Source organism: Rattus norvegicus, chromosome 2 (assembly GCF_036323735.1).
Source record: "Rattus norvegicus strain BN/NHsdMcwi chromosome 2, GRCr8, whole genome shotgun sequence".
NCBI lineage: Eukaryota > Metazoa > Chordata > Mammalia > Rodentia > Muridae > Rattus > Rattus norvegicus.
In genome coordinates this window covers 199,140,178-199,154,180 of record NC_086020.1, presented here as the reverse complement: position 1 = coordinate 199,154,180, position 14,003 = coordinate 199,140,178, and the positions used below count along the sequence as shown (strand labels likewise).

General features: G+C 42.5%; 1 protein-coding gene across 2 annotated transcripts in view; it reads left to right on the top strand.

Annotated features, from left to right (window-relative positions):
* Stxbp3 (syntaxin binding protein 3) overlaps positions 1–14,003 on the top strand; it is a 43,099-nt gene that overhangs the window by 19,643 nt on the left and 9,453 nt on the right. For both annotated transcript variants that reach the window (XM_063281135.1, NM_053637.2), the window contains 7 exon segments: positions 289–443; positions 3,862–3,952; positions 6,759–6,883; positions 10,837–10,932; positions 11,057–11,114; positions 12,496–12,561; positions 13,658–13,738. In XM_063281135.1, the coding sequence (XP_063137205.1) occupies positions 370–443; positions 3,862–3,952; positions 6,759–6,883; positions 10,837–10,932; positions 11,057–11,114; positions 12,496–12,561; positions 13,658–13,738 (591 nt within the window). In that variant the 5' untranslated portion in view covers positions 289–369.

Sequence of the window (14,003 nt, the reverse complement as noted above, 5' to 3'; positions counted from 1 at the left end):
TAGTTTGACTCCTTCCCATTTCACAGTCCTTCCTCTGTTGCACAGGTTGTAGAACACAGTCAGCTCAGTCTGTGTTTGAAACAAAGTTTGAAGGAGTGAGGCAGACTAAACGGGAGGAAAGAGGTGAAGGGAGACAGATGAGGCCGAGAGATCTGAGGAAGCCGTGGCTTTAGGAGGCAACCTGCAATATTTGTCCTATAATGTCTCAACCGCAGCTGTGTTTTTTAAAATATATTTTTAGAGTCAAGTCTCTAGATTGACAGTGTGACTTTCTCTGGCCTAACTCAGGTTTACACTCTTGATGTACCAGACGCGTTCTATTACTGTTACAGTCCAGACCCTAGCAATGCCGGCAGAAAAGAAGCAGTCATGGAAGCAATGGCTGAGCAGATTGTGACCGTGTGTGCCACTCTGGATGAGAACCCTGGAGTGAGGTATAAGAGGTAAGGCTTGTGTGCTTCCTGCTCGTTCATGGCACGGCTGAAACAGCGCTGAGGCTCTGATTGATTGATTGATTGATTGATTGATTGATTGATTTTTTGTATCGCTTCTCAAAATAGATTTTTCCTTGAATAGTTGCCACACCCTGCCTAAAGAAGATTTAAGGTTTAAGCTTCAGACCACACAGTAACTGGTAGCCTCTGTTACTGAATTTTAGAACTTACGTTTGGTTCCATTTATCTATAGAAAGTTTTTTAAAAGAGGTAAGGTTCAGCTTTTATACCACATACCTTTATTTATTTGTCCCTTTATAAACCCAACATGTAGAAAAGCGCTTTCACTTTATGAAGCAGGTTTATTAGTTTACTCCACATGAACAGTGGCATTTGATCCTCCTGTGAAAAACAGCATCTGCGGTTTCCCAAGCCACGTATCCTCCCTCCCCGTATCCTCCCTGTCACCTCCCAGAACCACCCACTGCTCACTCACCTTTGACTGCAGCTTAGTTTTGCCCCATTTTGAACTGGTGTGGATGGGAGCTTAGGACTGAGTTTGTTTCATAGATTTTTGTCCGTCACTTGGATTTTAATCCTAGCTCTACTACAGGGTGTGTTTAATCTAGTCTTAGAATTCTAAGTCTTAGAATTTATAATTTTAAAATAGGAATGATAGTAATAGTTTTCTCACGGGTTAGAATGAAGAGTTTGCCTATAAATCACGGAGAAGGACACCACTTCGCTCTGCTGCTGCGTGCACTGAGTGTGTCCTTGAGTCCTCCTTGACAGCCTCTTTGTCCAATATTGGCATGTGTCCAGCTGATCGGTGGAACGCTCAACTGCAAACTTATGTACTGCTGTAAGCTGCATCACGCTTGTGTGGGCATTTGAAAATCGGCTGTTGGGGGCTAGCAGGAGGCTCAGCCATAAAGGAGCTCACTGCCAAGGGCTGGATAGTGTCACGGGCTGGATGGATGCTCTTGAGCTTGAGCTGCAAGACCTATGTGCTGGAAGAAGAGAAGCGATCGTCATAAGCTGTCCTCTGGCCTCTATACTTGGCACTGCTCCATGCTAGTGTCCACAAATAAATAAATAAATAAAAACACACGTACATCTACTATTAATTATTTTTTTAAAATGTATTTATTTATTATGTATACATCATACAGCTTTCTGTCTGCATGTGTGCCTGCAGGCCAGAAGATGACCCCAGATCTCATTGTAGATGGTTGTGAGCCACCATGTGGTTGCTGGGAATTGAACTCAGGACCTCTGGAAGAGCAGTCAGTGCTCTTAACCGCTGAGCCATCTCTCCAGCCCCCTCTACTGTTAATTATTAAAGCAACATAATCAATCTCTTTAACTCATATCCCTGGATAGATTTTTTTACCCTGGGAATTAGGAAATGTGTAAATGCTATGCTAATTACAGACTGTACTTAGTGGAGCTGGGTTAAGTGGTTTGCCTCTTGATGGAGTGTAGTGTCCTTTAAGCTTCTACTGTTGATGGTGGGGTATGCTCAGGGAGGCGAGTAAGCCTAAACCAATTTATAATCTAATAGTTTACCTATGGACATGTTTTAAACCACTAAATGAAATTTTTGATGAACTTAAATATTCTATTATTGGTCATTTATTAATATTTATCAATTATTAATATTTTATTGATATAAATAATTATTAATAGCATTGATGGTTTTACTATTAATAATCTTTCATCGTTAATTATTTTATTGTTGGTGATAATTATTGTTATTAAATTAAATTTAAATGAAATTTAAAAGTTCTGGGGCTGAGAGATGGTTCCATTGATACAATACTTGGACAAGCATGAAGATCAGAGTTGCGATCACCAGCAGTCACATAAACCTGGCAGTAATGGTGCACAGGCCTGCAATACCAGCGCCCGGGGGAGGGGGGCAGCCAGTCTGACTGAAAGGGGGAGTTCCACATTCAGTGAGAGACCCTTTCTCAAAGGTACGCGTGTGTGTACATGCACATGTGAACACACACACACACATGCACACGCACACCCCAATGCACAAATTCTACCTGTTCTTTAAGAGTATGCTGTATAGGGGTTGGGGATTTAGCTCAGTGGTAGAGCGCTTGCCTAGCAAGCGCAAGGCCCTGGGTTCGGTCCCCAGCTCCGAAAAAAAGAACCAAAAAAAACAAAAGAAAAAAGAAAAAAAAAAAGAGTATGCTGTATAAACTTTTAAGGTAAATTCTCAAATAACATTTTTCTTTTTAAAAACATTTTTTCTGCAAAAAATGTATAAATCACTCTTTATGAGTGTACCTTTATTTTATTTTATTATTTTATTTTATTTGACCTTTTTGGTGTTTTGAGACAGGGATTCTCTCTGTAACCCTCGCTGTCCTGGAACTCACTTTGTAGACCAGGCTGACCTAACTCTCAGAGATCTACCTGCTTCTGCCTCTTAGAATGCTGGGATTAAAGATGGGTGCCATCACCTCTCAGCTAGTGTACATTTATTTTTAAAATATTAAAACTGAAAGATTCTTAAACATTTTAAAAAGCCTCATATTCCTCCTCTTTTCATGTTAATATGCTAGTCAAAAATCATTTCCCAACATTCTTCTTGTAGGTTTATAAAATATACTAATACCACTGATCATGAAGTTACCATTTGAAGTATGATGCTGCCATTTTACTTTTTACTGTAAAATATTTGTTTATTTATGTTTGTGTCTGTGCCTGTATGAATTTATGTGCATCCCATGTGCAGTTACCCCAGAGGCCAGAAGAGGGATGGAGTTACAGGCAGTTGTTATCTGTCTGATATAGGTTCTAGAAACAAAAGCCAGGTCCCCAAAAAAGCAGCAAGCCCTTTAAACCTCTGAGCAGTCCTCCACCTGTGCCTCCCATTTTATAAGACAGAGCATAACTGTGTTGGAAGACTGAGTCAAAGAGAGTATGGGAGGGAATACCACACTGCATGTGGGGGCTGTCAATGTTACGTCTTCATTTGGAAAACAGGTTGGTTCTGTTTAGAAAAGTTGAAAATGCACATATACCCTTTGGCCCAGGATTCTTCTCATCATGTGCAGTGGGCATGGATAGATGGGCAAAGCATATTGGTTTCCATGTTGTTTATAATGTATCGAATTGAGAATGGTTTCCGTGTCCGTCAGGGACTCCCAGGGGACTAAACGTATTGACGGGGGGAGGGTTATGGGAATGGCACCTTGTATGTAATATTTTATTCCCTCCTGCTAACATGTCTGAAGCACATACTGAGGCAGTGGCAATTACATGACATTTGATAACTGAATGTTTCCATGTCCATACATTTTTTATTTTCTAAACCTAAAGTTTCTAGGTCTTATTTTAGAATTTAACTTTATAGTATTGTAAAGTGTGTCCTGAAAGATAATTGTTAAAACATTTGTTCCATTTTTAGTAAACCTCTAGATAATGCCAGTAAGCTTGCACAGCTGGTTGAAAAGAAGCTTGAAGACTACTACAAAATTGATGAGAACGGCCTAATAAAGGTAATTTATAAATGGCACATAACGCCTCTACATAAAGCTTGTAATTCGTTTACAAGTCAAAGCAACCTGTTCGTCCGTTTTCTAGTATTGATTTGGAGACCACAAAGGTGGGCCCACAGTTCTGACTTGAGAGTCCCTAAGTGGAAAGCTTAGACTGATTTGGCAGTGTGGCCTCGGGGAGGCTGGATGCTTTGACGTCAGCCGTGAGTCCACATCTTGGCTCTGCCATTTGATGAATAATTATGCTAATTAAGGCAAATTACAGAACTCTGAACTAAATTTTTATCTCCAGAAAGGAGAAATAATAATGCCTAATTTTAACCTAATGAAAGGATTAAAGAGCTAATGTCTATGAATTCTTCAGAATAACGCCTTCTACTAGGTTAACATGCTATTCCTAGTTCTGCAGGCTTGAGTTGTTTCACAGCTCTGAAATGAATGGGATAATGTATGCCTTGCTTGGTTGGTGTGAGAATTAGGTGAGGTAACATCCAAGCATTTTGTACATGGGAGAGTAATAAATAACAACCTTTGTTACCGTCTTCTGAAAGTAACATAACATAACCAAAGACCCCGGAGTGCCAGCATGGAGCTGTGACCAGAGAGGGAATAGCCTGAGGAAGGAGATGCACAAAGGGCTCAGGGCTGAGACGACGACTCTCAATAGCTACAGAGTAAAGGCCGGACTCTCCTGGTTTACAAGAGGAGGTGGCCAAGGGAACCACTGACTGGCAGTGCTGTGCAGTAGGTGGCTTGAGAGGAGTATACAGAATAGAGTGGCAGCACAGGCTAGAGCTAGTCCTGGAAAGCATCACAGGACGAGGCCCCTGAGCTTCAAGAAGGATGGGAGCATAATGAAGGGAGTTTTGCGAGAATAGCAGGAGTCTGGGGAGAGACATGGAAAGGTAAACTCAGTGTTAAACAACATTTGTTGAAGATGTCAATCTGATGTAGTGCCGCTTACTTGAGGTTAGTAGCTTTGGCTTAGAGTCTAGTGGAAGCTTCTGTTCTGTCAGAAAATTGAGCGGCTTAATAAACACAGTGGGCAGTGAGTAGAGATACTTGTTAGGTCAAGGAATAATAGTACGTATCTCTCCAGTCCTGCACAGTTTCAGTGGGAAAGGGCAAGATAGTCTCTCCCTCTTTTTCCTTTTGATTCTTTCTCCTGGGAAAGCATTCAGCCTTCGGCTGCTTGACACTTTTCTTTTATCCAAGCACTTGGTAAAGGCTGGCCCCTATTTGAAGCCCTTCAAGCTAAGTGCTACCACCATGGTCTTTCGTATCCCCATGGATGTAGTCCTGCCCTTTTGTTTGTGTGTTTCTGCAGACTCTCAGTCATATATATTATGTTACATGGTAATGCATGTAACCTTCACAACAGTCCTACAAGGGAGAGGCTCTGCCATTTTGTGTAATTTTTACCAAGCAAATACTAATGTGTGAGGGGTTGAGAATCTTGGCCAAGGTCATACAGCAAGAAACCAACTGTGGCTGAACTTACCCGATTTGATTCCAAAATATTCTCAGCGGTACCTTACTGTTTTAGCCTTTATTAAGAGAGTCAGTGATTAGCTCAAATGTATTTTGAGAGTCTAACTGATGTAGCTTACCTCTGTCTGCTGTGTGTAAATGAATAGGAAATGTTGTCTGAGTTGTAGTTACCGCGTCTTTGATCAAGAAGCTAAAGAATTAGTTACTTTTAAGAGGGAAGTGTGAACAGAGTTGGTACCACAGACCTGCAATCTCAGTTACTTTGGAAGCTGAGGAGGGAAGATCACAAGTTCAGGGACTGCCTGGGTACAAAGTGAGCTCAAGGCTAGCCTATCTCAAAACCAAAAGTGGAAAGGCTCTCGGACATAGCTTAGTAGTACAGTATCTGCCCAGAGTGAAACCCAGGGTTTGATCCCCACTACCACCACCTCTTCATCCCCAAAAGAATTGTAAACGATTCAAACATTAGCAGTAGAATTCCCCAATAATGTTATTCACGTGAGTTACTCACGGAGTGTTCTGTGTTGTTTTTGAATTAATGTTAACAGGGTTTTATTATAATTTATAATCTAGTCTTTATTAATATGATCTCTACTCTTAAAATAGCATAATAGTTCAAAGTGCAAGCATTGAAATAGAGCTGGTTGGGTTTAAAAACTCCATTCTGCCAGTTAGCAGCTGTGTGTGACCTGGAGAATTACTTAGCCATAAGCTTTAATGGCCTCTTTTGTCACATGGGTATGATAATAGCTGTCTCCAGGAGGGAGGGACTGTAAGAACTATGAGGCAGTGCCTCTCAAATAAATGGCTTTCTTGGCTAGCAAATGTCTAACACAAAGAACTCAAGTACTAGCTATTATCCATAATTTATATCATCCTTCCTATTTGTGGAACTGGATGTACAAGACGATAACTTTGGCCAGGCATGCACCTGTAGGCCCAGCATGTGGGAGGGCTGAGGGTGGCTGGTGAGTCCACGGCCAGCCTGGGCTACATACATAGTAAACACCCTATCCTAGAAAAACAAGAAAAGAAAGAACAAATATTTAGGGAAAGCCAAATGTCAATTCTTCAAAGAAAAATTGGGACTATTATATTGTATTTAGCCTCTTAACCTAATTATGAAAATGTTAATTGTGTAGTCTTGTTTTTCCCTACTATGCCACTCATAGGCAGTTAACCATTTGTTTTGTTTTATTGTATGTTTTTGTTTTATTGTGTTTTTGTTGAGGGAAAGGATTACTTTCTAAGATTAAAAATGTGTTCACATAAACGTACTGAAATTTCTTAAGATAATTTTATCTTGTTATTCTAGGGTAAAACTCAGTCCCAGCTCTTAATAATTGACCGTGGCTTTGACCCTGTGTCCACTGTCCTGCATGAACTGACCTTTCAGGCAATGGCATATGATCTACTACCAATTGAGAAAGATACATACAAGCAAGTATAAACTGAAGGCTTATAGAGGGCGTGCCAACAGACCTGTCATGGCCGACAATGGGGCAGAATCTGGAGGACCTGGAACCTGCTTATCAGAGACCTTCCCTCTCTCTCACTCCCGTAACTGTAACCCTGACACAAGGTTCTTTGTGAGCTAACAGGCAGCTTGCCTCAGAGCTTTTAAGTGGACTGGCTTCCTTAGCTATCCTATGAGAGCAGTGCATTTAAACAAGTGGAATTCAGACATTTTACTTACCCTTAGAGTAAACCAAGCCCATTATTATATTTCATATATGTTATATTCAAAACAATTAGGCCGGGTTTATTCTAAATCATATACCCAAAAATTATACATGTAACCCTTAAATAGGGATAATACTTTTAAAGTGAGCGCAAATAACCGAAGTCAGCAACTTTTCTTAAGAAACTGCTTTACTTAGTGTTGCATGGTTTACACACACACACACACACACACACACACACACACACACACACACACACTCGCTCATACACACATACTCACAGACACACAGACACATACACACAGACACACACAGACACACACACACTCAGACACACACACACACTCAGACACACACACACACAGACAGACACACACACACACACACAAACACACACACATTGTGCTTTTTGACGTCATGATCTCTAAGTCCAAATAGTGTTTTTCTGGCCAAGACTTGCTCGCTGAAGCCAGGCATAGCTCACACCTGCAGTTTCAGTGTTTGGGAGCCTGAGTGGAAGGATCAGGAGTTTGTCGCTGGCCCGGGCCACAGAGCAGGTTTTAAGGCAGGCAGGCAGACTCACTGCTCGACAGCAGCGGTGACAGTGAGCATTAGCTTTAGGGAATTCTGTCGATGTTAGTTTGTGGAGCTCGTCCAGCGACTCAGATCTGTCATTCCAGCTGTTTGGGAGGTTTAGGCAGGAGGATCATGTGTTCAAGGCCGGCCTGGGCCATTTGGTAAGATTCCCAACTTTGAAAAAAAAATTAAATAAATGAATAAAAAGACTTGGTTGTATAGCACTTGCCTGGCATGTATGAGGCCCTACAATAAATCCATTGTACAGAAAAATAACCTAATTAGTTAGTTGATTAGTAGTAGTTTTATTAAACAGGTACTTTGGCATTTTTTCTTAATTTTTGTATTTTCTATTGTGTTTTTGCTTCCATCCCAGTTAAATCCTGCTCTCTTATTTATTTATTTATTTATTTATTTATTTATTTATTTTGAGTTCTTTTGTATTGCTTGTATGTTAGGAAATAAGCAGAGGCATTTTTCTATTATGAAAATTGTTTTTCTGCAGTTCATTTGGAGTTTTGAGAAGTGTTTTCCACACCCTTGTTATCCTTTAGGTGTGCAGGACGCTCAGTGGGTTTAGAAAAGAATCTGATATCAGACAATGGAGAATTTTGCTCTAGACTGGATAGAAATTTTGGACAGTACTCAACCTAGTAGTAAAGTGTGTTCTTCCCAGGGTGCTGGCAAACAAAGGGAGATGGAATCACTTAAGAGTAAGGAAGGGAGTTAGTGGGGTTTTTAAAAAGACTTATTCATTTATTATATATAAGTACACTGTAGCTGTCTTCAGACACACCGGAAGAGGGCATCAGATTCTATTACATATGGTTGTGAGCCACCATGTGGTTGCTGGGAATTGAACTCAGGACCTCTGGAAGAGCAGTCAGTGCTCTTAGTCACTGAGCCATTTCTCTTGCCTGGGAGTTAATGTTTTAAAAGACAGTTTTACCTTCTTTCACTGAATCACAAAAAATTCAGAAAGAAGACTGATGTGGGAATATAAACTCCCTCTGCTCCATCAGTTTTTACATAGGAAATGATTTCTTATTAAAAATAGAAATATTGTGTTAGTTTGCTCTGTGTGTGTGTGTGTGTGTGCGTGCGTGCGTGCGTGCGTGCGTGTGTGCGTGCGTGCGTGTGTGCACGCATGTCTCTCCATGTATGTGGAGTTCTGAGGACAGTCTTGTGGAATGAGTTCCCTCCTTTCCCATAGGATCCAGTAGTCAAACTCAGAAACTCAGGCTGTCAGCCTTCTGTTTTGAGAGCTTTAATCCCCTGAGCCAACCCTGAATACCTTCTCTACCCTCTTTTACTAAATCCAAAGGTCTGATTCATGGTCCTTCTTAATCCCTACTTCTTAGGGTTGGAATGTCCTAGTGTTTAGTTTGGTGCTTTCGTTTGCGTACTTTGAGAAGCACACTTAGTCTCGAGGTTTGTCTGTCCTTGTGTATTCTGAACCTCAACCTCATCAGGTCCCTAGAGAATGTCTCCATCTGAAACGCCTGGTGAGCATCTTAAACCTGTGTGTCTACACCTCAGTTGCTGGTACCTTCAAAGTACACAACCAGTGCTCCCCAGAGTAAATGCGACTCCCATCTCATAGTTACCTAGGCTAAAATTTCAGCCATGGACAATCAAGTTCCGAAAACACTCAACTGAGTAGTAACTATTCATGGCCACATTTCAAAGACCCACCAGTTTTTCAGCTGGCTCATGAGAGCAGCCTTAGCCTCGAGTTCTTGACACTGCCCAGACTGACCTCCAACTCGGTCTTCTACAGACTTCTAACTGATCTCTGAGAGTCTGCTTCTGTCTCTGCCCCCCCCCCCACCACCACCCTTTCAGTCTTTCCCCAGCCCAGGGGAGAAAGAAATCTACCTCATTTCACTCAGAACCTTTAAAGGGTTTTCCATTTTCCTCAGAGAAAAAGGCAAAGTGGATGCAGTAGCCCCTAAGCCGAACATCACCTGTGTTCCCTCCCACCCCGATTGTAGTTTAATTCTATTGCCTGTTATTTACCTGTGTTCACACACTGTGGCGGGAGTCACATCCCTGCTAACCTCACTGTGTAGCCCTGTCTGGTGTGGACTTTATTATGTAGATCAGGCTGGCTTTGAACCATCTGCCTCTGCCTCCCAAGGGCTGGGAGTGTTGCCCCTGTGCTCCTGGTTTGCTTGTAAGCCACTTGAACAGCAAAGGTATTATGTAAGCACATATTGGTATTCTGCATGACAAAGGGCTTCCGTCCTTAGGGCAGCCTTGTAATTAAACACAGCCATTTTATCTTTGGGTATCTACATGTATTGTTGATAGTTCAGAACTAAGGAAACACTGTGTGGTCTCTAATATTGCCTCAGGAAATTAACATTCCCAAGAACAGCTGAGTCTTCCCTACCTCCAAAATGGATTAAAAGAAAAGTAATTACATTAAGGAAGTCAGTCAAAAAGCCCAGTGTATGGGTTCAATGAACCTCTTGCATTGCTGCGGACGCCAGCAGAACTTGTTAAAGCTGCCATAACGTTTTTAGTTTTTCTCATTTCTTCCTATTCTGTAAAGGGTGTGATTATAGGGTTGGGTAGGAGTAAAGCAGCAGATGGTGTGTGTTGTTTGTGAGTCAAACACTTTGAACAGCCTAGCTGGAGTGGCAGTCCTTGTCTTACAGATGTTTGATGTCTGAGCTCAGTTGTTAGCATGTCAGTCATCTCAGTCGATTACAGACACAACCACTTGTGCATTCAGTGCTGCTGGCGGTGGTGAATTAGTCTCCACAGTCTTTGCTATGTGGGCGGGTGTGTGGTGTAATTCAGGCTGCCCTGAACACTGTAATCAAGATAACCTTGACTCTAGTCCTTCTAACCTCTGCCTTCTAGCGCCATTGTACCTAGCTACTTTTATTCTTAAAACTGACTGTAGGTTGCTGAAGTTTTGCTTTGCAAGGTGACATTCTGCCAAGACTATAAACCTAGCATTTGAGAGGAAAGCGGTGTTACACTTCTGAGTTTTCTGCCCTGGGGTTTGAGCCTAGGTAGCAGGCCGAGTCTGTACTTCAGTTTGTTTTTCAGAATTGAAGTTTGGAAAAATGTTTCTTCTGCTTTCTGAGGTAGAGAATCCACATGTTCTTCTGTTTATCATAGATATAAAACAGATGGGAAAGAGAAGGAGGCAGTTCTTGAAGAAGATGATGACCTGTGGGTGCGGGTTCGGCACCGGCACATCGCGGTTGTTTTGGAGTATGTGAGCCTGTTCTAACTTTGTTCTGTAGTTTTTAGGAACTAAATTATACTAAAGTCTATTTTACACCTTACAATAGTTTTGTGAAGAACTAACTTAGACATTTTTCTGACAATCTGACAGGGAAATTCCAAAGCTTATGAAGGAAATTTCATCAACAAAGAAAGCTACAGAGGGGAAGGTAAGAGTCCTTCCAGGTGATGGAAAGGTACATTTTCATTTTTAGAGACAAAGCCCCTTGTACCTGCCCTCAGGTGAGTTTGCTACGTACCTGAGGGTGACCCTGAGCAGGAGCCCCTGCCTCCACCTCTGCAGTACACGGACACAGGTCATTTTATCCTCGTGTGTGTGTGCGCGTGTGTGTGTGCATGTGCGTGTGTGTGTGCGCGTGTGTGTGCGCGCGTATGCGTGTGTGTGCGAGCACGCGAGTGTGAGCAGATAGAACACAGCTTTGGGGAGTTGGTTTCTCCATCATCTTTCCGTGGGTCCTCAGTAAAGCTGTCAGACAAGTGCTTCAGCCATCTTGCAGGCCCTGCAAAGGTAAATTATAAACACAGTTGACAGTGAAAAAGATGAAAAAGATAGGGCTCTCACTGTGTTGCCCTGGCTGTCCTGTAGACAGGGCTGGCCATGAACCCACAGAGCTCCATCCTGAGTGCGTGAGTGAGTGCTGTGAGAAGACAGAAGTCCGTTCTCCCTTCCATCTCCGGGTGGGTTCTGGGGATCGTGGCCAGCACTTTTACTAGATGAGCCATCTGTGGCCCTGTGGTTTTAGTGTTAAATTAGTTTACTTGTACACAGTTTTAATGTCCCTCAGTCTTGTTCGGTTTAGTTTCTCTGGCCTCTTGAGTTGGACATTTAGGGTAATTGATGTTGAACTTCTGTCCCCCAGTTTCTATTCTAGTTACTCCCTTGTCACCATTGCCAAGGCCCCGGGCTTGGAAGAGCGGTCTTTCTTTTTCTTTCATTTTTGGTGTTAGTTATTTGAGAAGTGAACCAGATGTCTGGAGTGTTTGCCTAAGTCTTTTTGCTCTGTCTGCCTCAGAGAATGCCACCATGCCCTCAGCACTGAGACTCTTCTGAAACCCCTGTTGGTGCTCGGCTCCCTAGCTTTTCTCTACCAGGCCTTGGAGTGCTGCCCCCAGAGTTGGGCAGAGTAGGGGTGTAAGGACAGCCACTGCTCATGCTTTTACCTACCTAGGCAAACCCCCTCCACTCCCTCCCACATCCCCCACCCAGGGAAACGCCCCTGGGGATGCCATGGCATCAGCTGCTCTCAAGGTCCCGCTTTGTCTGCCCACAGGGAAGAGTAACTCAGACAGCAGCTGCTTTGCTGTGACAGTCAGAGCCCCTAGTTCTTTTATGACCCAGCACGTTTTATTAAATTAGCTAAGGTTTTTTTTTTTTTTTTTTTTTTTTTTCGGAGCTGGGGAACCCAGGGCCTCTACTACTGAGCTAAATCCCCAACCCCACTCAGTTTCTTAAGACTTCAGAGTTCTGGGTTGAAAAGCTGTAATGTGGACTAACTGAAGCATGGGTTTATTACATTTGCTTGGTTCCAGACGTCACTCAGCGCGCTTACCCAGCTGATGAAAAAGATGCCGCACTTCCGGAAACAGATCTCGAAGGTAAGCACGGTCCTGTGTGCGTGCCCTGCCTTTGATTGTCTGTCTGTCCCTGACATAGTTGCTGATTGTCTCCCACCCTTTACTGTAGATCTGAGAAACATCCAAACCCACTGAAGCAGCCGCTGACGTTTCCATCGTCATCATTTGTGTTTTTAAATGCTTTCAAAAAAGATTTGTCTTGAACAGCTGAACAGAATAATTTTAGTATTTCTCAAACTCGTAGAAAAAAATCAGTGTTAGGTAAACTAGTGCATGTTTTGTCAACAGATATATTTCCTTAAATTAATAATTACACATTAGGTTTAAAATTGCTTGAGGTATAGAGCTGTCTAGATAAATTTACTCCCTTTCTTTGCATTCTTTTCCCTTCCTGTCTCCCTCCCTCTCTCCTTTTGTCCATCTGTCATTTATCCATCTATCCATTCATCTTTGATAGGGGGAGGTGGATCTCATTCTAGTTCAGACTGAACGGGAACTCCCTCTACCCAAGGCTACTGTCACACTTGTGGCAGGTCCTCCCTGTAGGTGTGAGCCGTCGTGCCTAGCCCAGCCTTTTCTAGCAGTCACTATCTTTTCACACTTTTATAACCTACTGCAGTCAAGAACCTATAATGTAGAAGACACCTTTCGCTGCCCCCTTTAGGATGTGACTCTTCTTTTCACTTACCCACGGCTTCATGAGTCTTCAGCCCCCACACAGGTTCAGCACTGTGCTCTGTCTGTCTGCGTTTGCTGTCTGTCTGTCTGTCTTGAGCTGTTTCTCTTTATTGAATATTCTTTCTTACACTGAAACCCATATTATCTTAAAACGTTAACATTGGAGTTGGTGAGAAAGCTCAGCAGTTAAGGGCATTGTCTGCTCTTCCAGAAGATCCTGGTTCAGTTCCCAGTGCCCTCATGGTGGCTCACAGTCACCTGTAACTTCAGTTCCACAGGATCTGAAGCCCTCTTCTGGCCTCTGGGCACTAGGAGCACACATAACTGGCACCCATGCATGGAAATTATGCACCCATGCATATTTTTTAAAGTTTAATATTATCAATTATACAAAAAGTAATTAGAGAGTTGTCAGTAATCAGTGTCCTCTGGTTTTCAGCAAGTCGTCCATCTTAACCTAGCTGAAGACTGCATGAATAAGTTTAAGCTGAATATTGAGAAGCTCTGCAAAACTGAGCAGGTGTGTACAAAACTGAGCAGGTGTGTACAAAACTGAGCAGGTGTGTACAAAACGGAGCAGGTGTGTACAGAGCCAGAAATGCCCACGTCTGTAACAGATTTCCAGAGCGACTTTGTAAGCTATCACATAAAAGTTTGGCTCAGTACAGCAGTTGAGTTCCACAAAATCATAGACTTTTATAAGGGGACTCACCTAGGCAGTATTTGATGCCTAATGGCTTTGTGTTGCTTTAACAAACGCTGGAATGAATCTTTTACCGAGGAAA